Source organism: Toxorhynchites rutilus, chromosome 3 (assembly GCF_029784135.1).
Source record: "Toxorhynchites rutilus septentrionalis strain SRP chromosome 3, ASM2978413v1, whole genome shotgun sequence".
In the NCBI taxonomy this organism is placed as follows: domain Eukaryota; kingdom Metazoa; phylum Arthropoda; class Insecta; order Diptera; family Culicidae; genus Toxorhynchites; species Toxorhynchites rutilus.
Window position 1 is genome coordinate 222,073,951 of NC_073746.1, and position 23,361 is coordinate 222,097,311.

Here is a 23,361-nt window from a genome sequence, read left to right on the forward strand (position 1 = left end):
ATGCCGTCGAGTTACGGTGTGTATGGTTTAGGTCACCTGAAACTTCGGTACTATCAACTTCGGAGGCCCGCTAGGCGAATACAGGAGCTGGTGATGGCGAAACTGACCTTCAATGTCGCAGGTCTTTCGTCCCGGACACGCATGTTGGCCATGGTTGAACAGGCAGCTCTGGCACAAATTCAAAGCACGGACTCTCCTCCAACGATCGTCGACTGTCAGCTGCTTGAACGCGCCACAATCGCGCACTCAGTGTCCATCTTTATTATAGTGCGAGCAGTCAGAAAGGTTTGACTTTTGGTTCCTTCGAACTCGCTGAGATGGCTGGCTTGTCTGTTGCATGGGTAATTACAAATACTTTGTTCCTCAGGCGGTCGCGAGCGCTGTTCTTCCGAACTTCTGGCTCGAAGGTAACCACACTTGTCGCGTCGCGCCCCGTCCATTTCCCGTTTCCCGTGAAACTGAGTGGCATAGTCACCGCGGATAACGCATTGAACAATAAATACAGAAATCAATAAACTATCCATCTGGTCGTGTACACCAGCGATTAGGTAATGTAGAAGTTATGACCAAAACAAAACAGCAAGAGCGTACCTACAAATATCGGGAAGACCTAGAAAATTACCATGGAACTCCTCTTCGCGGACAATCGAGGTTCTACTGTAATTGTTTCCAGTTTACGCCATCTAAGAAGAGCAAGTAACATAGTGGCGAGCACAGTTAACCGTGCAGCAAATATAAAAGCAAGCCGTTTTGCATTATTTCTCACATTCATTCGTCTCACTGTCTCACTGAGAATCAACACCCAGAATATTCATACGCATCTTTGATCAACTGACAGGGAAGAGAACCAAATTCTATTCAGAAAACATCATCTCACTGACACCGCGTCAGACGTTTATACGCGTGTTCGTGTGTATGTTTTCCTGGTTTGTTCCTAGCCCGGTCCCGTTTTTGTGCCGCTTATTGCACACACTTCGATGGGCAACGGCACATTCGAGTACTGGGTTTAAGGTTTTATACGCGTTGATGGCATTGAGCTTCGTATTACGCAATGGAGTAGGCATGACAATATGGGTTTGCAAAAGAAATGAACACGTTTTTAAAATAAAAGTTATGAATGAAAATTAGTTTTCCCAAACCAAATTAGTACTCTATCTAAATGAAAATCACTTTTGCTTGCAAGTAGTGAAAAAATATCATACAAAAATTGCATCTAAAGATAATTTTATATTATAATGGTAAATTTGGTGAGAATATCTGAAAATTCATAGAAATTAGTTTATATTAGGGTCAGAACAACGTACTTCTAGTAGGTAAAAAAAAATTCATGCAAATTTTAGTAATTTAAAACAGCCTTAGGGACGACTAATCTGATAGAGAAGAGTTGGCCTCATACAAACTAATGTCGTATCCATATGTCGACTCCATTCCGCCGTCAACGCGAATGACCAACCAAAATTTCACCAGGGCGCAATGAAAGGTGATATTAGCGGCTTGAACATTCAGTGACATCAAGAATGAACTGATATTTCTGGTGTAATAGTTTACACTTCTTCTAGACGAATTTAAATGTCTGGTGAACTTGTTCTCGAGGTAATACGCAGTTTCTATCGATAATATATAACGGTACTCGGTGTAAACAAAAGATTATTAGCATGGAAAAGGATCTTTTTCAAGGGAAATTAATTCCGACCGCAAAGTGTCAAAATACAGCTGTCCTATTGAAAAATGATGCTCGATAAAGTTGTTGGAAAATCAGTAAAATTTCAAGGAAATTATTTGGTGTACCGGTAAGTTTCTTCGGTTTTACAACAGATGGCGTAACTTGATTATTATTCCAGTGAATCTAATTTTCTGACATTCCTTGTCGTTACTGTCATTACGCGTCTTTTTCAGTATATGTCAAAAAGTTCAAGCGTAAACAACATAGTTTTTTACCACTTCGAATATGTCGAATTTCGTACCAACGAGAGTGATTTTGCGGGGGGTGTTACTTCGTTACTTCAATAAGAAGAAAATAGCTGCGGAAAGCCATCGTATATTGGTGGAAGTTTATGGTAACCATGCTCTAACTGAGCGAACGTGTCAGACGTGGTTTACACGGTTCGAAAGTGGTAATTTTGACTTGGAAAACGAAGAACGTTCCGGACCGCCAAAAAAATTTGAAGATGAAGAATTGGAGGCTTTACTCGATCAAGATCCGTCATAAACGCAACAAGAACTTGCAGATACACTTGGAGTAGCTCAGCAAACCATATCCGATCGTTTAAAAGCAATGGAAATGATCCGAAAGATAAGACATTGGGTGCCGTATGAATTGAAGCCACGAGACGTTGAACGCCGTTTTTTCACGTGCGAACAACTGCTCCGATGGCATAAAAGAAAGGGTTTTTTGCATCGAATCGTTACTGGCGATGAAAACTGGGTCCATTACAATAATCCTAAACGTCGGGCAACATATGAATACCCTGACCAACATCGACGGCCGCGCGGAATATTCACGGCCAGAAGGTTATGCTGTCTATTTGTCGAGCCCACCTGGGTGTGGTGTAATATGAGCTGCTAAAACCGAATAAAACCATTTCATGATAAAGTTATTTTGCAGCACGACAATGCTCGGCCGCGAAACCGGTCAAAACATACTTGGAAACGCTGAAATGGGAGGTCCTATCCCTCCCGCCGTATTCTCCAGTCTCTGCTCCGTCCGATTACTACATTTTTCGATCGATGCAACATGGCCTGGTTGACCAGCACTTCTCCAATTTTGATGAAGTCAAATATTGGATCGAATCGTGGTTAACCAACAAACCGGCCGATTACTTCCGCAAAGGGATCCGTGAATTGCTAGAAAGATGGGAAAAAGTTAGACTAGCGATGGGCAATACTTTGAATATTAAATTTGAAACCATTTTTGCAGGAAAAAACGAATAAACTTACCAGTACTCCTATTATAGTTTATAAAAATAACATAATACACTGTTAATGAAGCTTGCTCATAACATTTAAATATCAAAACAACGTCGTTTCTTGAAACATGAGGCATATTTTTGTCACTTTTGCGTTAGAAGTTTGTTTACAAACTGGTTTCCATGTGAAGATGTGTTCATTATTGAATAACTACGAAAAAATCAAATCACCACCGGACGGGTTGTCCTCTGTGCATTTCGCTCGGGCACCTTGTCACGTAGCTGTGATGCTGCACAGAACAAGTTTTGAAACCACCGTTGAAAATGTATGGTATCAACAAACCTATCCATTTCAATACACACCCAAAATCCCAAAACAATGATGAACTTTGTGGCCGTCAGACTGTGACTGTATTTCGTGCACCGGAATATATAGGCAATGCAGTTCAAGCGATTTTGGACCACATTTCTCCCACGAGAAAACCTATCGATCCCGTGCACTAGTATGCCTTTATTTCATTTTTCCGAAAAAAATGTTATTTGGAAATGATGACAACAATTGACGGTAAAGACTGAATGCGTTCCTTTTTCGCAGTTTTTCGCCGGACCTACGTTTTTTTCAACTCAACTATAGAATTCAAAGTACACCACATAGCGTCGAAACCCCACGACAATATACCGCTCTACAATGTATCCAGTACGATCTTCGAGATAACTGTTCTTTTGGCATCAGCGAGAAAATCTTGTCAAATTTGTAATTTGGTTCGAACCATATGTTCTCTAAATAGTTGATACAGATGTAGTAGGTGTAATACAAAACTATACACATCTAGGCAACAAATCGCATTTGTTAAATTTTTCGAAACTTTTAATAACTGATGCAGTCAAAGTGTGTACAAAAAACATCAAACAAATGAGTAATTTGAGGCTTGAGTAGGGTAAATGATATTGGTTTGTCCGATTTTTGGTGTTTTCACGCAACTAGTAATGCAAATCGACTTTTCTTCATGAAAATCACATGTAATCAAGATGAGTTTGTGTTTGTTGAAAAGCCCCAAGTCTCTAGTTGCTAATAATACTATAAGGCGTTTTGATGTTTTTTAACGGTTTTCTTCGAAGAAAAGTTAACATCATTCAATTCAAATTTTCAAATAGATGTTGTATTTCTCACTGCCTGAGTTCACTATCATCATATTGATCCATTCATAATTTAAGTTCTCTTCAGCATATTGCCTTTACTTTGGGGATACCATCTGGTAGGAGTTGAAAATCAAAACATCAACATCTGTTACGATTATGACCAAACCATTGTGATTTTTAGAGATATATAAAAACACGTCGAATTTATTTATTCCGATTCGATTTCTGCACCACATAGTTCAACATGGATTTGAAAGTTGATGCCAATCGAATATTCTGACAATGTTTCAGGGTTTAGATATGCTTTTCCTAATCAGATTTATCTGTAATGGTTCATTGTTGATTTCGAAAATTTGTGTAAACAAAATGGCTAAATGTAAATGCCGATATTAGCCACCGACACGTATGAATCACATTTGCAGCGTTGACCTCATAATCCTTAAGGGGGGACCTCTGTCAGGAAGGTCGAAAAATAATGAATTTTCGTGAGTTTTTTTTCGAATGTTAGAAATATAGTGAAGTGTTCGGGTATTTTGGTTATCGTTTAAGGTATATAAGGAAGATGTATTGTCCATTTTTTTGTGCACGAATAATAATGATTACGCTATTGATAGCTGGATGCGGATTTCCCAAAACATCAAAACTGAAATATAACCATCAGCGAACTGAATTTTGATATTAACCCTTTGCGGTCGTATTAAATTCGGGCATGAGTGTCGTACTGGTCGGAATTATTTTTCCTTGAAAAAGCAGTTATAAATACAAGATTATGAAAAATAAACATTGTTTTTATTTTTTTCTAAACTACAATGTGTATTGATGTGGTGTTTTTATCTAAAAATTATATTTTATAATTCGTCTTCGTGTGAAATCTTCCGAAACCCTCTCCAAGAGTAAATCATATGAAGTATAATCAACACATAATTTTAATTTTATAATCCGTTGAATATGACACACTTTTGCCATTAATGTAATAAATGTGTAATGATTGCCAACAATGTTTATCCGAAAAGATCAGTACTTTTCTATTTTAACAAACAAAGGTTTTTTACATGAGATTATTCAGATTACTTTATACACTTATACAAACAATTATTTTGCTCTTTAAAAACAACTACTTCAACATAGTTTGAACCATTAGTTACTCAAATAATGATTTCTATGGTCCAAGATTATCAGAACTTTTCGTTTTAGAAAAACAAGGATTTTGTCGCTTGAGACACTTATGCGGTTATTCAAATAACATGAGACACTTATGCAAACACTAGTTCTGATACTTATGAACAAATTCTGCTGTTATGATTTTTGTCCCACATTCCTATGCAATAAACACACTGTGCGTTGTCTTGTGTGGATGACTACTTTGTTTGATACTGAGTACCGTTATCTATTACTCATAGGAGCACCGTATTGATTCGTAAACAGGTTCACTAGACGTCAAGCTTCGTTTAGCAAACGCATAAATTGATACTTGGTTGAGTAAAATATAAGATTGTCATGGTTTCTTACTGTGGTGGCTGAGAGCAGACAAACGACCACAAAGAGTTAAACCACTCAAAATGCTTAGTATCGAAGCAGCTAAAATTACATCCACACGCGAAATCATGTATGATTTTCGATTTTTGTTTCCCGTTTGCACTTTTGATCAGTATTCATTGCCATAGGGAGCGCCTAAATATATAGAAGGTGTTCTCGTTAACAGAAATTTGAAATTCAAAGTGTAACTATACAAATCAGCCACCTGTCCATATTACCCCCACTGTCCGTATTACCCGCGATTCCCCTACATAGAGGTTTTTCAAAATTCGAAAAACTGCCAAAATGGCTGCCATTCTTGTTAAAGTTATTTGTCATGAAAAATCGCTGTTTAGAAGCTTTTTTGATTTGAAATCGAGAAAATGAAATATAAAAAACGGCTATGTAACGCTTTAGATAATTCATTTTCACATGTTTAAAAAAAATCAGCATGTTTAAAAAAAACATGGTGTCGAGAAAAACGCGATCAAAGATTCGTACGGCAATGCTACTTCCCTTGAGATGACCCTATAATTATTGCTGTAACTTTTCAACTAGAAGAAATGTCGAAAAATTCTTTAAGGAAAACATTTCTGAGGGCATAAGCTTATCAAAAATGGGGAAAAAATGATTTTTTCAACCTTCCAGAACGTGGTCTCCCCTTAACTTTCTTACCAATCAAAATACCCAACAAACTCCACTACTCACCGGTCTGATATCGGTCGGAATTGAAAAATCAAATTTTATTTTAAATGAAATATGCAGCTGAATGAAGCCTGTCATTACATTTTTAGTTTATAGACAACCAGTTGTCGCCGACGGCGAGAGTTTCATAACATATCCTTTTACAGTTCACGGTGAAACAATTTTCAGTATGCCATGGGTCATTCGAACGTGAACATGAACGGGGAATTATTTTGACTTCTACATTTACCACTGTTTTCACGTTCACGATCACCGAAGTCGGTGAACTATGGTGAATTCACAAACATCTCGATTCCACGGTGTAAATTCAGAATCGTAGTGAAATGTTGAAATCATCAATTTTTATCAATATGAATTATGTTTAAATATGTTTTCCACTAGAAAATGTTTCTTCCTATCGTTTCAAGATATTTTCCTCGCGGTTTATATATGGACTGATGAATCATTAACAAAAAAGAGTTTGTTCACATTCACGTTCACGAGAACTCTAAACTGGCCTTAACGTGTTGAAAAAGATCCACCTCACGAAGTATATCGAATCATCAAATTGTCATCCATCGCTCGAAAGCTTAATCCGAAAAATTAGAAAATGTTCAACCTTAGTTTTCTTTCTCTAGCAAAGGAAATCCTCTGAGGGGATTAGTCAACGTATTCTTCATGTCGCTATTGAGCAGCTTCCGATTATACGAAGCTTTGGGCGCGAGATGTACATCCTGGAAAATCGGCCGCTCCATGCAGTATGTATGGGTGCATACATAAACTTCAGTGAGCGAAAATAGTTCGAATCATAGCGAGGAAAAACGTTCATCTAAACTGTATCTTTTTTTTCTCCCGAAAAAAACCACCCGTCGTTCTATTTTCATGTCGAACGATGTGATAATGGAAAAGTGATTATCGATGGGAAATGTTTTTCTTTTCGAAGCGCTGCATATCCGATGGCTATAAGTAAACTAAACTCCTCGAGCAGCAGCTTTTGCCAAGATTTTCTACGTCCACTAGAATCGACAAATGTGGATCTCCGTCAAGGTGAAGCAGCGGGAGTGTTGAGTCCACACTTACAAGTATCTCGAATTAACAGGACTTTAACCCAGTCTCCGCGTAAAAATGCTAAAAATAGTATTTACAAGAAAAAATGCGTATAAATTATTTCAATGATAGCATTGCCCATTACTATCTAAAACAACTCCCTATCTTTCTAGCAATTGAACGATAAGATCCCGATAAAACGTTGTCGACTTCGAAGTGATCTATTTATCTACCCATTCGCACACTTTTTAAATATTTCGGAAGTGTGTACCACTCAAACCTTGTTGCTACGATTTGAACAATCAGAAGGCGCTACGTGATAGCGCAGAGTGAACAAAAGTCTCCCATTCGAAATGCGTCAGAGATTTCTTAAGGGGATTTCCAGTGTGTGGTCGAACTTTATTGTTAAGGATCATAATTTCGTGCCTGGTACCCGCAATAGTTAGTCATTTTCGTAAGACTGTAAAAAATCACATCAAAAACTTAGATCGCTAAATTTTAAGAATTATTAACTGAACATTGTAGCCGCATACGATCAAAACTGGCAGCAATAAAAAAATCGATCAATCGTTCATATAGAATCCTGCCATGATATATCCGATTTAGATATTGCTGGGTTAAGTGTTCCTAACCCGACCCAGTGGTTTACGTTCACTCCGGCATAAGCCTAGCTCACCGGACGGCGCTCACTACCGTGGAAACGGTAAGAAATGTGAATCAAACCCCCAATTTTGGTAAGCGCCATTGTTATCATTTCAATTTCGATTCTCAAAAGTAAATTCATAAATGCTCTCTCATAGTAAAGCTATTCTATTTTTTAGTATATAGTACATCGTAGTTTATGTTGAATTTAAGTTAAACGTTATTCGGGTGGATGGAATTCGGGTAGATGTTATAGGATCGATTTAAAAGATAAACATAAAAAATCATCTGAGAAATGCTTTCGAACACAAGTAAGAAAAAGTTTTTTTGCAATGAATAATGAAATTAGGGATGGAAAATGATAAATTTTGAGAATTCTATGTAGCCGGTCCAATACAGCCGAAGCTGAAATCAGAAATGCGTTTACTATGAATTGCTGAAACATTCTGAATGTATCACCAGCGATGCTCATCAACGACAACAATTTGCTCAAATATCAGGAATAGACAAGCAAAAACCATGGAACATGTTGTAATGGTTAGTACTGGAAAGTACTATTCCAGGTACAAATTCCTTTCAGTCGCAAACGCACTGAAGAGAGAACAGAAGTATGCGACACGATCCCACGACGCCATACCCTAAAGTGCAATTCACCGTTCTCCTGCAAATAGGATCTAACATGCTCCAACAACGAATTGACCACAGTGAAGTGAAGTAAATTGTCCATGCGAATGGAAATTCCCGGTGCATTACTGCAATGAAGGCATTCAACAACGCGCACACGAGGAGAATTGGTTTCTCTCGCTGGGCAAACTGCATTCAAGACGCTACAAATTCTTTAGATTATCATTTATTCCGGATTCGGTTGTCAGTTGAAAGATACTTAAAATAATTCTTCCATTCTCTAAACAAACAAATGAATTGTATTTTCGTAAACCTGATACATCTTAACATTGCTTGAGCTTACATTTTTCTCTTTTCTGAAGTAAAAAATAAGGGTTGTGTCCAGGACATAACCGCATAGGAATTGTTTTATTTTATTCGCTTTTGTATTATTTCGGATATTACTTTTGAATACATCAGAAAATTTTAAATATCTCTAGTATCTAGTAGAAAGTTTTAGTAGCCCTGGAAAAGACCGATGATTTACGTGGTTTCGTGGAAGCAGATATTTTTTCTCGCGAGAACAATACACAAGCTGATCATATATTGATTCTTCATTAAAAATGCTCATAGTGCACTCAGTATACATCTTTTCTTCTAGAAACAATGTTGATACATATTGCAGCTACAGGCGATATTTCTTCCACCACCACTACCAATGGTAGGTAGTAAAGGTCGATGACTACAGCGCAATTCCAAATGAAATCATCCAAAAAATGCAGATTTTTAAAATATGTATTTTCGATTCGAATGAAGAATAAGTTTTCCGCAGCAATTGGGAATGTTTTGACTCAAGTGTAACTTTTGAAAATGGCGTATCGATTTTAGTAAGAGAAATCTTTGATAATTTTTATCTCAAAAACATCGAATTTTTATGAGAAATCATTTTCAACCACAAATTATGAATTCTGATGTGATTTAAAACAAGAAAGCTCATTATAAATCTTCTTCTGAATGCAGCCATTCCCGAGACATTTAAAATAATATTTCTAAATTATTGTCTTTTCAATATTAAATAGGTTTTTTTAATATGTTGGTCGTGTTATACCGTTCATGGACACACATGCTCATGGAATTTTATTCAGCTAAAGCAATTTTTTTTACATAAGTTTAAAGGAGCCAAACTCTTAACTATATTTCTACTAACATATATTGACATGTTTCCTTAATTCTATGGTTAATAAAATAGGAAACCGATTACTCGCGGTCGACTCGAGTTTAGAAGGGTGACACATTTTCATTAGGAAAAGGATGGAATGTAAGGAGATTGTAACAATGTTCACACTCATACTCACATTCTCATTCATATTCACATTCACACTTCCCACTCAATTCTTAAAAACTATCATTACATCTAATATGTATTACAATTCAACTTATTCTAATGGAAGGGAACCGATAGCTCGCAGAGGACGGAAAGGAGGGGAAAAGGATGTAAGAACAATCACACTCGAACATCGATAGTTTTAAGGAAAACATATTTGGACCATGTAATCAAGATCTAGCCGAGCCAGCACATCTCTCACCGGCACTTTGGGCTGCCTTCCTCTGGCCCGAAGAGAGTTTTCTAAATCCGATCTGGCAACAACATATCCCTCGCACGACCAAACAACGTGTTCGATGTCGTGGTAACCTTGGCCACAAACACAGATATTGCTGTCGGCAAGATTAATACGAAAGAGTAGCGCATCTAACGAACAGCGATTGGACATGAGCCGAGAGAAGGTGCGAATAAAGTCCCGACTCCAGTCCAGACTTATGAACCCTGGTTTAAGGCTAACCTTAGGGATAATCTAGTGAAACCACCGGCCCAATTCATCTTCGTTCCACTTGCGTTGCCAGTTATCGATTGTAGTTTTACGGACTAAAGAATAAAGCTAAAGCAATTATAGTCAACACTTTTTTTCTTGCCGGAGAGTGCACAGAGTTAAAAAAAGGAATCAGACAAAAATGCAAATACACTACGTCAAATACATGTCGAGCGATGTGTTTCGTGGATATTTTTTTATCTGCTAGAGATTCTACTATTGTGTACTCTAATTGAGTGCGCTTTTAGAGGAAAAATTGTTGCTTTCAAGCGTAGTACAAAGCATACATTGAAGATGATATTTGGTTTTATTGAAAGGAACAATTTTTCCTTTAAAAGCGCACTCAATTAAAGTACACAAAAGTAGAATCTCTAGGAGACAAAAAAAAAACTATCCGCGAAACACATCGCTCGACATGTATTTGACGTAGTGTATTTGCATTTTTGTCTGATTCCTTTTTTTAACACTGTGCACTCTCCGGCAGGAAAAAAAGGACCCCCACCAGTAGTGCAACCCACTGTGTTGACTATAATTGCTTTAGCTATGTGCCGGAAAACTGGGTCTATATTTTTTGCTATCCTTCGGGTGTTTCTGCTTCTCGTCGGTTAGCATCAATTTCCAACTCATTGATAAATGGTAATTTCAACCGTTTTGGGAGGCGTTCTGAGTTTGCTTCCCGCAATCGTGCTCATTGTGAACTTTTGTAATTAGTTCTGTGGTGGACAGTGGTGGACAGACCACGGCACATTTTGCAGTTTGGAATGGTGAAACATCAACAAAGTTGAAACGAGCAATTTGATTTTCATACGAATCGCTTCCGGGAAGTGACTTTTGATGGTCAGATGGATTGCTGTGTGGCCACACACGATCCATTCGGGAACTGATCGTTACAGTGGAATCTGAGACACCAGAGGTTGATTTTGGAGACTATGTGATTATCGGTCGTTAAAAGTTTTTTTGGTATTGTATTTTGCGAAGACGAGGTTTGAAAGTTACCCTAAATACTCGTGTGAAAACCAAGTACCAAGCACCTAACAAGTTTAAGATGAGCTAAGAATTTTATTATTCAGCACTTATCATTGATATTTAGCAGGTTGAATATATAATGAAAATCGGATGAATCTAGGAACAAACGCAATAATGAAAAGAAGATGCGCTCTCGATATAAAATCAGCCACATCAATCGTTAAACCATACCCAGCATAATTTGATGTTCCCATACATTCTGACGTTCCGGGTACATTTAATTAATGAAGCACGTACTAATCCATTCTGAATTCCTGCCTCCCGGACGCTAGTAATCCGGTGTTGTGCTGTATAATTCCACTTAAAAATCACGCAAACATACCACTTTGACATCGTTAAGTATCAGATTTATTGGCTCTTACTGCACGTCCTCTCCTTGTCACTATTTTCACAACGCTACTTGAGTCTCTCAATAACATCCCAAATATGACCGCCCCACGCAGCTGTGCGCGACCAGTTTTCCCCCGCTCAAACCGCATGCATGTGACAGCCGTTCGGACCAGGGGGGAGGAGGTTCATAATTATAAAAGCACACAGTCCTGACCCTCTTTCGCACGCACCAGCGAAGCTCGATCGGATTTCGCAGTTGGGTTGCGCATTTCAGTTGTGAATGTTTTATTATGTTTTTCGGGATTACCACACCAGTTGAGATGCTCAGGATATTTGGCGAAGTGTCATCCGGTTATGGTACTGCAATTGAAGCAAATCAGTAAATTAAAAAAAAAACATATTGCTAATTTAAAATGAGCTTACCTTATATGGGGTTAGCAATTACAGTAGCTTTTGCCTTATACGCCTTTGCCTTCATTTTTTCGAAATAATTCTTATCTATGACACGATCTATTGAGATTGGGTCTATGAATTATTTCGAAAAAATGAAGGCAAGAGCTTTCTTTGTTTTTAATCATTTTCATATATTAGGCTGTCAAAAAAGTCCTGCGGTATTTCCGCGAGATGTCGTTGTAAGCGCGTAGTTCTAGTTGTATTCATTGTATCGAGTCATACTATAGCTTGTTGGAAAGGTATTTTTGCGCGCTATAATATAGTCCTTGACAGTGTTTTGTTTGGTTAAGTCGTTCGTGAGTTATAGTGTCGCAAATATGGAGCAAAATAAAGAGAAAATCCGACATATTTTACAGTACTACTATGACAAAGGCAAAAATGCATCTCAAGCTGCCAATAAAATTTGTGCAGTTTATGGACCCGATACAGTTTCCATTTCCACCGCATAACGATGGTTTAAACGTTTTCGTTCTGGTGTAATGGTCGTCGAAGATGCGCCACGCTCCGGAAGGCATGTCGTCGAAAATTGCGACAAAATCGTTGAATTAGCCGATAAAGACCGGCATAGTAGCAGCCGTAGCATCGGCCAAGAGCTGGGGATAAGTCATCAAACCGTTATTAACCATTTGAAGAAGCTTGGATTCACAAAGAAGCTCGATGTATGGGTGCCACACACGTTGACGCAAAAACAAATCTTTGACCGTATCGACGCATGTGAATCGCAACAAAATCGACCCGTTTCTGAAGCGGATGGTGACTGGCGATGAAAAGTGGGTCACTTACGACAACGGGAAGCGCAAACGGTCGTGGTCGAAGCCCGCTGAAGCGGCTCAGACGGTGGCCAAGCCCTCATTAACGGCCAGGAAGGTTCTGCTGTGTGTTTGGTGGGATTGTCAAGGAATGATCTATTATGAGCAGCTTCCCTATGGCCAAACGCTCAATTCGGACCTGTACTGCCAACAACTGGACCGCTTGAAGTTAGCACTCATGAAGAAGAGGCCATCTGATAAACAGAGGCCGCATTGCCTTCCATCAGGACAACGCCAGGCCACACACTTCTTTGGTGACGCGCCAGAAGCTCCGGGAGCTCGGATGGGAGGTTTCTTAGCATCCGCCGTATAGTCCGGACCTTGCACCAAGTGACTACCACCTGTTTTTGTCCATGGCGAACGAGCTAGGTAGTCAGAAGTTAGCCACAAAAGAGGTCTGTGAAAATTGGCTATCCGAGTTTTTTGCCAATAAGGAAGCGAGCTTCTATAACAGGGGTATTATGAAGTTGGCATCTCGTTGGGAACAAGTCATCGAACAAAACGGCGCATATTTGACTTAAAACAGATGATTGTAACTAATTTTATGAACAAATGAAAATTCAAAAAAAATACTGCAGGACTTTTTTGACAGCCTAATATTATACACAGTATAACTTTTTCATAAAAATAACAATTTAATTTTCTCAAAACTTTGATCAACCGGAATAGAAAAATGTGCAGAAGTTTTGGAGACATATAGGTCACCAGACAGTAAGGCCGAGGACATAGTGAACGCGATGCGATGCGGGCGCTCGTTTGCAGGAAAACTCATTCGTTCACGAATGCGGTAATCAAATGCAAACAGCTCGGACCTGGCATAGTAAACGCGATGCGAACGCGATTTCAACGCGGCGAAACTGTGTGTGGAGTGTTTTGCCGCAAGTGAACGCAAGTGATGGTTGCCAGGCGATTTTCATAAAAATCTTCACTATCGAACTCATCGAACGAAAATAAAGATTGAGTTGTTAAATTATTATTTTCTCTTTTTCGATGAATTTTCTAACTTTATTCTAATTTACATAATGCATATAATAAAAACGTTACGTTAAGGGCTTTCCATTAACCATGTTCACAGATAAAAACGAACTCACAATTCAATTGTTTACAAAATGAAGACATGTTATCATATTTGCTATCGATGATGAAACGTATTCCAAGGCAGTTTTCGGGGTGTACTTCGGAGATGTTGGAAAATTTTGGAAAAATAAATATTGAAACATCCCAACAAATCAGCTTTTATTTCCACCTCTTCCAGTAGGGCACTCCAGTGCACGCGCCACTCACACACGCAGCCATAGTTTAATACTTTCGATCGAATGTGCACCATGCAGGAATTCATATTTGTTACGCATACTTGACGGTCGTTATTCGCTCCCATGCATTATGATTTTCTGCGTTTATGCATCCGCGTTTTTGGTCCTTCACTCGCGCCGAACAGCGAACTAACGGAGATTGAGGACGATTGTGGGACGATGAAATGCATCCCTGGTGGTGGTGCATTGCACGAGTCGGGACAGGCTGGCTGTGGGTGAATAAATTTTTATTGCATATTTTCGCCCACATTCTGCCTCTCTGCCCTCTCGGGTTCACGCATGCACACTTGTTAAATGTTCATAAATTAAACTGGAAAGCCAAATGATCCGGAATAAATTGAAAACATAAAAATTTTACATCATACAAATGCGGCTTACTTCCTGCTCCATTTCGTCACATACATATATACTTTGAGCATTAAGCGAGGGTATTATTTATTTCGAGGCACATGCTCTGTGAACGCGAATTAAGTGTTTTGAGATGGATGCACTACGGAAGGAGTGTGTTCTTGTTCACCCAATAAGACTATTTTTTTATTCTTTATTTAAGATGTTTCTAGCATACTGGGCTGGTTCAACTCTGACTATTTATTTTACGTGACTGAATTTTTATGATTATGCATTCAGTGGAATTCCACTGAGATCACTATAAACAACAATTCTAATAGTAGCTATAAATAGTTTTTACAAATGTTTAATTTATGTCAACCCCTTTCTAGAGTTTCCTTGAAAGTATGGCCAGTATGCTTATCCAATATCATCTTATTGTACATTATATATCGCTACTATTCGCGTAGAGCACCCGAAGCAATCGACAGTCTTGTTAGAATTCTTCAAGCACCAAAATGCCCTCTCTCCATGTTAAATGTATTCAACTATTACGGAGTTGAATTCCGTGCCATTCGATAGTGCTTCTAATGTAGAAAAAAACTGTATTCCTTTTTATCACATTGCGCATCAAAATTATATTTTCTATTTTTTGAGCTAAAATGTTAGCTCATAATTTGCGCCTCCATCGGATTCGATCAGTTAATGATGAGAGATAAATATCAAGCGTCTCCATCGTTCATCCCCACCGGCTAAACATTTAAGTGAAATGAAGAACTTGTTAGTGGGAGAACATTGTGATATTATTTTACAGTTACAAACTAGACTATTTTGTTCACTGTTGTGCTACATAACCACAATTTTTCGAGACGACTTCAATACGTTGAGCTCCGATTTTTCTTGCTACCTTTCCATTCAGCCACAATATATATGTATATATATTTAATATACAGCATCAATATTATATATTAATTTTTATACAGCATCAAGAGTCATTGCCCAATATCACTGTCGGTCCGGCTCCCAAAGATATTTATTGTAAAAAAAAAATAGTCAGAAATTCTAATACAAAGTGTTTTTTATGTTCATGTGTCATATGTGTGTGTGTGTGTGTGTTTATTGTAAAACAAACAAAACCAAACAATTTTTGAAATATGTCCTTATTTTGTAACTGTCAGTTCCAGTCAGTTCACATTCCTGTGTCTTGAAGTTTCCTATCCGAGCCTGATATTGTAGTACGAATGACATCATATGCTGCCTATATAGTCGTAAGCGCTGAAATAGCTGAAGGAACTAGCATCAGCAAAAATCATCCGTATGTAGGACGGGATGGGTAAAATTGTGCATGTCGGGTTATTGATTGCATTAGGTTAAGCATTTCGTAAGCTACATATCTCATTTATAAGATTTGGAGAATCACGCGTACAGCAGAAATAACGTATCGAAATTGTTTTGATTGATCAGCGTAAACCACTTATAGCATCAAATTTCAAATACGTTTTTCTCAAAATCATAAATATGTCACATGGTCCGGTCTGACTTAACCCCGACCCTATAACGCAGTCACAAATGAAGAAATTTAAAAATGAAAAATGAAAATGAAAAATTTGACAAAATGCTTAAAGACGTGGTGGACTGTTAAAGTGATTCCCCTCGCATTAAGCTCTACCAAATGGAAAAGGCTCTAGTTGGGGATTATGCAGGTATAATTGAGCAAAAACCATCTCGGATGACAATTATGGCCGAGAATGGCAAATATTGGTAAAAAGGTTTGAAGACAAGAGACAACTGGTTGATCGTCATGTTACTGAGCTTTGCATGAAAGTCATTCTCAAAAATAAATGAGTTGATCGAAGCATGTGTAGGCCATGTCGAAAATTAGGAACATTTGAATTTTTGGAGTTCACAGGGGCCTCCGAAACGATATTAATTTTTATACTCGCAAAAGCAATCGATGACGAGATTAAAAAACTATGAGAAGCTACTGCCACTCATGCGGGGTATGGGGAAATTATCAAATATTTGAAGGATCGCATTTCCATATTAGAATGGTGTCAACGGTCCACAAAGGATAGCAATTTTAAGCAATACGCGTATGCGTCTGTTTTCTTGCTCTAACTTTCATGTTTCAAATTCTACATACAAACTGTCTTCGAAAGACTTTTAGAACTCACTAATACAAACATTTTGCGATTTAATTTTAAGTTATTAATATTTGTTCCCAAAAACACGCTATTTTCATTTGTTTGTTATTCTTTTTGGGGCAAACATAAAAAATGTTTGTTGACGGACTAAAACTCAAAACGTACTAGACTAGTCGTACGACAGTTTTGATGTAGAATTTTTAATATAAAGTTAGAGTGGAAAACCCCCGGTTTTTCATGGTAACCCTAATGTAACTTAGATAGAAAGCACTAAAAACAATATTGAGGGAGATATTTTATTCCCCATTATTTCAAAAGATAGATAGATGTGCAATGGCCCAGGCCCAGTTCCCAATAAGTTTATTTTTTTATGATCTGACCACAATTGACGCCAATTATTTTTTTAATGTTTTGCATGTGAATGAAAAGATATGTGGTTTTTGGGCCTTCTCTTTTTGGATTTTCTCCATCTTTTTTCCCCATTAACACATTAAGGACCGCACGTTTTGGGGCAAACGCTTCGTTTGTTCGGATTTCACGAATGAGATTGTTTCCTCCGATGTGGATGAGATGAAGGCGAGCCATCGGTAGGCCTTGCTAGATTCTTGGCAAACCAAGGATTTAACCTTCAAGTGTAGAAAACACAGGTTATTTCATCATCCATCCGTAACAGACGGAACGCGAAACACGAGAAATCTCGTGAGAGGTCCGCAATGTGTTAAGACAGATGTCAGATGAATTAAATGTCAGATGAATAAATAAACAAATAAATAAATAAATCTCCTGATAATTGCAAATTTTATTACTTTAAATACCTTTAATTTGCAGTAAAGGGACGATTTCAGAGAGAGCGGTTCAGATTTCAATACTTTTTCTTTATTTATTTATTCATTTTCGTCAAACAAATGTAGACTACATACTTATATATTAATGTTACAATGTTTTCTTGAGTTAAATATTATTCCTACGGGTGACCGGAATAAATCGCCACAGTAAACAACTGCAACAGAAACAACCGCTTAGAAAAAGTGTAGTAGGCTAGAAATATTTGGCGCGGGAAAAACATCATGTGCCTCACATTTCTATTATAAATTTATTCTCTTGTTCTCGTTTTTCGAAATTTATTCTGAGGACAATGTAATGGGGACGAAGTCCCCATTTGGCGAGGATAAGGAATCGAGGCGGCCCATGCCGCCAAGATGACGCAATCCGAGTCCACCGCCGACCCGCCGTCGGAAGCGGCGGTGTCTCGCACGCAAACCTGGGATCCACTGATTGCCCGGTTAGTTTGAAACATAGGATACGATCCTTTAGCAATGTCCGACCGAGCTCTAGCGAGCGTCGGACGGTATACGTCTGCCCGGGGCGTTACGTTTGCCTGGGGCGATACGTTTGCCCGGTTAATTCTTGTTTTGAAATACAATACCGCGCCACAATATTTATAGCCTACTACACATTTTATAAGCGGTGGTTTCTGTTGCAGTCGTTTTCTGTGGCGATTTATTCCGGGAACCATTCCTACGGTACATGTTTCTTTTTAGCTGTTTTTTATTCATTGTTGTGTCAACTAATTCGCAGTGCTGATTGTATATACGCATCATGCGATTGATAGGAGCGTTGTTCGCATAATTTGTTCTGGATGTTTTGGTTAGAAACAAATTACGTGTTCTTAGTTGACACCCAGGGACATAGAAATTTATTTTTTCTAGTAATTCAGCTGATTGTTCTCGTTGCGAAATTAGATCATTAACAAAAGAAACCATTGCAAATTTACGGCGTTCTTTTATTGCTTTGATGTTTATGAGCATGCAACGTGCTTCATATGAAGGAAGTGGAAATGAGGTCCAGTTCAACTTAGGAGTCCAATTAAGAGAAACTGTTTCTGGACTGACTCAATGCGTTCTTCATGTACGACCATATACGGGTTCCAAACGATGTTACAGTATTCCAGAATGAGCCTTACATATTTGATATAGCTTGATTGTGTATGGGTCCTGGAAGTTATATGAGAAGCGTTTGACAAAGCTTAACACACTATTTGCCTTATTGATTACAGAGTTGTAGTGTTCTATGAATGTGAATTTACTGTCCAGGACGACGCCTAGATCTCCAACTATTTGACATTTCTCTACATTTTGATTTCCAATACGTATTACAATATTTGGTACATGATTTTTTCTGCTTAATGTAATGGAGTTGCATATTTTTACATTCAGTTCTAGTAGATTTTTATTACAACAAGTATGGAAAAGGGGAAGTGCGGGCATAGTGGTCACCCTAAGGAATATGCCCATTTCCAGCGTCCACATACCATTTCAATTCCCGGTTTTTCGAAAAATATTGCAGTTCAACTCAGTGTTGTTCAAGATAGCAAATGGCTTTTACTATACAAATTCGAAATAGTACATTTTTCATCATTAGAAAAAAAGTTGATAAATCGACCTTTTTTTTGTTTGGAGGTAAAGTGCTCACCTAGTGGGGGCAAAGTGGTCACCCGCAAATACCAAGCTAATTGAGATAGATTCATGCGTTTTTTTCGTCCAAACTTGTTCAAATAGTATTCTATATAGTAGGTACATGTATGAAATAAGCTTGGCCTATTAACCTAGAGTCTCAATTTAAATTTTCTCATGTATCAAAAACGTAGTAAGAAATACGTAACGTTCCGCATAATGGGACTTGGTTTAGTTGGAGTGGTATATTTTTCCAGGGTCAAAGCCACAAAAGGAACCTCTTCAAGAGCAGAATGTGATGAGGTATATCAGCTTCAGTAAACAGAACATTGTAAATCGTTATTCACCTATGACCACTTTGCCCTCAAACATCAAAGTAATTTCTAATTAATTAATCACCGATAAAAATACGATACACTGATGGGCATAAAGAAAATCCAACCCCATTCAAAATCAAAGTATTCCAATATTATAAGTTTTTTTTTCAAACTTTTCGGTATTCCACTCAAGTACAGGGTTTTCCATTTCAGGCTTCCGGAAGTATACAGCCCTGCGCTGACAACCGTTTGACATAGCTGTCAACCAAAGCGTCATATCGTTAGTTGAATGTCTGCCATTTTACAATATGGATCGTTTTAGCATCGCACAACGTGTTAATTTTGTTAAATTATACTATAAAAATGATGAAAAACCGGCAAATGTTTTTCGAGCATTACGGACGGATTTTGGTCGTCATGGAGCACACAATCGCTAATGTAGTGCGTAAATTCGAACAAACTGGATCCGTTGCGGATATTGTGAAACCTGTACATCATCGTAATGTGCGTTCGGCCGAAAATATTGCTGCTGTTGCTGCCAGTGTGGAGGATGACCCGAATATTTCGATCCCCCGGCGTGCTCAGCAATTGGGCTTGTCAAACACATAATTGTGGCGAATTTTGCATTTGGACTTGCACCTACATCCATATAAAGTCCAACTGGTACAAAAATTAGAGCATGGTGACCATGGAATGCGTCGGGCATACGTCGATTGGGTGAACGAACAACAGCAGCAAAATGCTGAATTTTCGCATCAAATTTTCTTCAGCGATGAGACACATTTCGAGCTCGGTAGCTATGTGAACATCCAAAATTTCCGTATATGGGGCTCAGACAATCCACACGTGATTGTTGAGAGGCCATTGCATCCGCCAAAAGTCACTGTTTGGTGCGCATTATGGTCTGGTGGAGTCATCGGGCCGTATTTCTTTGAAAATGAGGACGGACGGCGAGACGGTAACTGTGAATGGTGAGCGCTATGGCCGCATGTTAACCGATTTTTTTTTGCCACAAATTGAAGATATGGATACGGATGACATGTGGTTTCAGCAGGACAGCGCCACGTGCCACACAACACGACCGAACATGGCCATATTGCGAACGAAATTTGAGGGACGCATAATTTCGCGTTTTGGTGATGCCAATTGGCCGTCCAGATCATGCGATTTGAACCCGCTAGACTTTTTTTGTGGGGTTATGCGAAAGACCGTGTCTATTCCAACTCTCCGCAAACTCTTGAACATTTGAAAGACAACATTCGTGAAGTTATGACGGAGATACCGCCCCATATGTGCCGAAAAGTCATCGAAAATTACCTGTTCCGGATCAAGGTGTGCGAGGAAGCCCTAGGTGGACATTTGAATGATGTTGTATTTCACACATAATGGCATAAACCAAACTTTAATTTGAAATAAAAGTTTCATCGAAATTCGAATTCTATGTGTGTTTTATTTCAATTTACTTTCGGAATTTAAAGTTGGAAAACCCTGTATATTTACTTTTTAGAGAAACAAAAAAATACTATTGTTCCTTAATAGGTACTTTTAGGGCATGACATTAAAAATCCACTTGTTTTACCGGGTTACCTTCATCGATGCACCCATCGGTTTTGACAGCTGGATCTCATCTAGCACAAACATAACGCTGAGGAAGCTTCCGGAAAATGGGTGAGAAACAAATCTCAACACATCTCAATTTGGTTGTGCGTAATAAGTTTCAACGAAACATTGCCAGGAAGTAAAGGGTGTGTCACATCAAATTGCATCACGGAAAAAACGCTGTAGAAATTTAATTTTTAGGAATTATATCTTCAGCTTACGCTTATAATCAGATAAGAGTGTATAGATCACGTTGGCCATGCTTCACTGTCAATTTTTCGTAAATTTGGAAAAATGTCGTCGAACGAAAAAGAGCGTCGTGAATTAATCCTGTGCACTCATTTCGAGAATCCGGAGTTGTCACATCGGGACATCGGTAAGATGCTGGGAATCGTCCAATCCATGGTCAGCAGAGTACTAAAACGATACTTCGAGAACCTAACCATCGATCGGAAGGTGAAGAACGGCAAAAATGGATGCTCCGTCAGTGAAAAAGATCACAAGCGCGTAGTTAAGCAGTTTAGACGTGATCCGAGAATTTCGGTCCGGGATGTCGCCAATAAGCTGAATTTGTCAAGTTCATTCGTCCAGTGGACCAAGCAGCGGGAGGGCCTGCGTACATACAAGGTTCAGAAGGCTCCTAACCGCGACGAAATGCAAAACATGGTGGGGAAGACGCGAGCCCGGAAGCTGTACACCGAAATGCTGACGAAGCCGCATTGCCTGGTAATGGACGACGAAACCTACGTCAAAGCGGACTTTCGTCAGCTGCCGGGCCTGTTGTTCTTCTCCGCAGAGGACAAATTCAGCGTTCCGGAGGAGATTCGCAAGCAGAAACTATCCAAGTTTGCCAAAAAGTACATGGTGTGGCAAGCGATCTGCACTTGCGGAAAGCGGAGCGCCCCCTTCGTGATGACCGGCACGGTAAACGGGCAGGTTTACCTTAAGGAGTGCCTACAGAAGCGCTTACTACCACTATTGAAGCAGCACGAGGGCCCGACCATCTTCTGGCCGGATCTCGCTTCGTGCCACTATTCAAAGGACGTGTTAGAGTGGTACGAAGCCAACGGGGTCACCTTCGTGCCAAAGGAAATGAACCCGCCCAACGCGCCGGAGCTTCGCCCAATAGAGAAATATTGGGCGATTATGAAGCAGGCCCTCCGGAAGAACCCAGAAGTTGTCAAATCGGAGGCGGACTTCAAGAGAAAACGGATTTCTGTTAAAATAAAACTACAACCTGACGTTGTACAGAACCTTATGGACGGGGTAAAGAGGAAGGTGCGAGCATACGGGCTTGGGCTCGAAGTATGAATAAAAAGAAAATGCCAAAAGTCGTTTAATAGTTTTTATTTTACTGTCTAAAATTTTCAAAAGGATCGGTCTACTGGGCGAATTTCTACAGCGTTTTTTCCGTGATGCAATTTGATGTGACACACCCTTTATAAGGTAAGCCGTGGTGCGGTCCAGCTGGTCAATCGGAAGCATCAGACGCACGGCAGCGTGGCTGATCGACCGGGAAGAAGACCGAAACGTAAAACTGATGCAAGAAGGAACACGCTAATCATCCAAGAAATAAAGAAAAACATACGAACGACCATTCGAGCGACCAAAAAGAGGTGGAATCTGGATCCTTTCCAATCGCACTATTCGACGACGCTTGGAAGAACGGGACTTGAAGAGCTACTTCGCCAAAAAACGACCGTCCGAACTGTTTAACAAGGAAAGGAGACTCCGAGTGTGGCGGAAGAGCGACGAAGGCTTCTAGGACCGGCATCTACAACCGACTTTGAAGCACGGTGGTGGAAGCATCATGGTGTGTGTGTTTCTTGTGAGCTGGGGTAGGAAACTTAGCGAAGGTCAGCGGTATTATGACTACCGATGGTTACATCGGCATTTTGTGTGAGAACCTGAAAGAATCCATGCTGGAAAAGGGGCTGGAGGATAACTACACCTACACCTTATTTTTAAAAATAAATCATGAAAATTATTTTTTTATGTCATACATGGCATTAAGCAATTCAAGTTATTATTACAGAGTTTCCGAAATATGAAGTTGTTCGAAATATTATTCAGAAAGGTATATCGTAATTGTGCATAGCCTCTTATTTAGGTGATCATAGGAATACTTCCAATTTTCATCAGTTTGAATTATCTACGGACTGGGAAATCATAATGTATGACACAT

The 23,361-nt window shown here is 39.0% G+C and overlaps 2 protein-coding genes across 2 annotated transcripts in view; one reads left to right on the top strand and one right to left on the bottom strand.

Moving 5' to 3' along the window:
- The window catches only part of LOC129773945 (LIM and SH3 domain protein Lasp), a 27,904-nt gene continuing 4,543 nt past the window's right edge, over positions 1-23,361 (top strand). The window contains exon 1 of the mRNA XM_055777622.1: positions 1-285. Coding sequence (XP_055633597.1) covers positions 1-285 — 285 coding nt within the window. The remainder of the gene's footprint in view (positions 286-23,361) is intronic.
- Positions 14,482-23,361, bottom strand: part of LOC129779976 (uncharacterized) — a 14,441-nt gene continuing 5,561 nt past the window's right edge. Inside the window, exon 2 of the mRNA XM_055787793.1 lies at positions 14,482-14,545. The gene's annotated coding sequence lies outside the window, so the exon portion shown is untranslated. The remainder of the gene's footprint in view (positions 14,546-23,361) is intronic.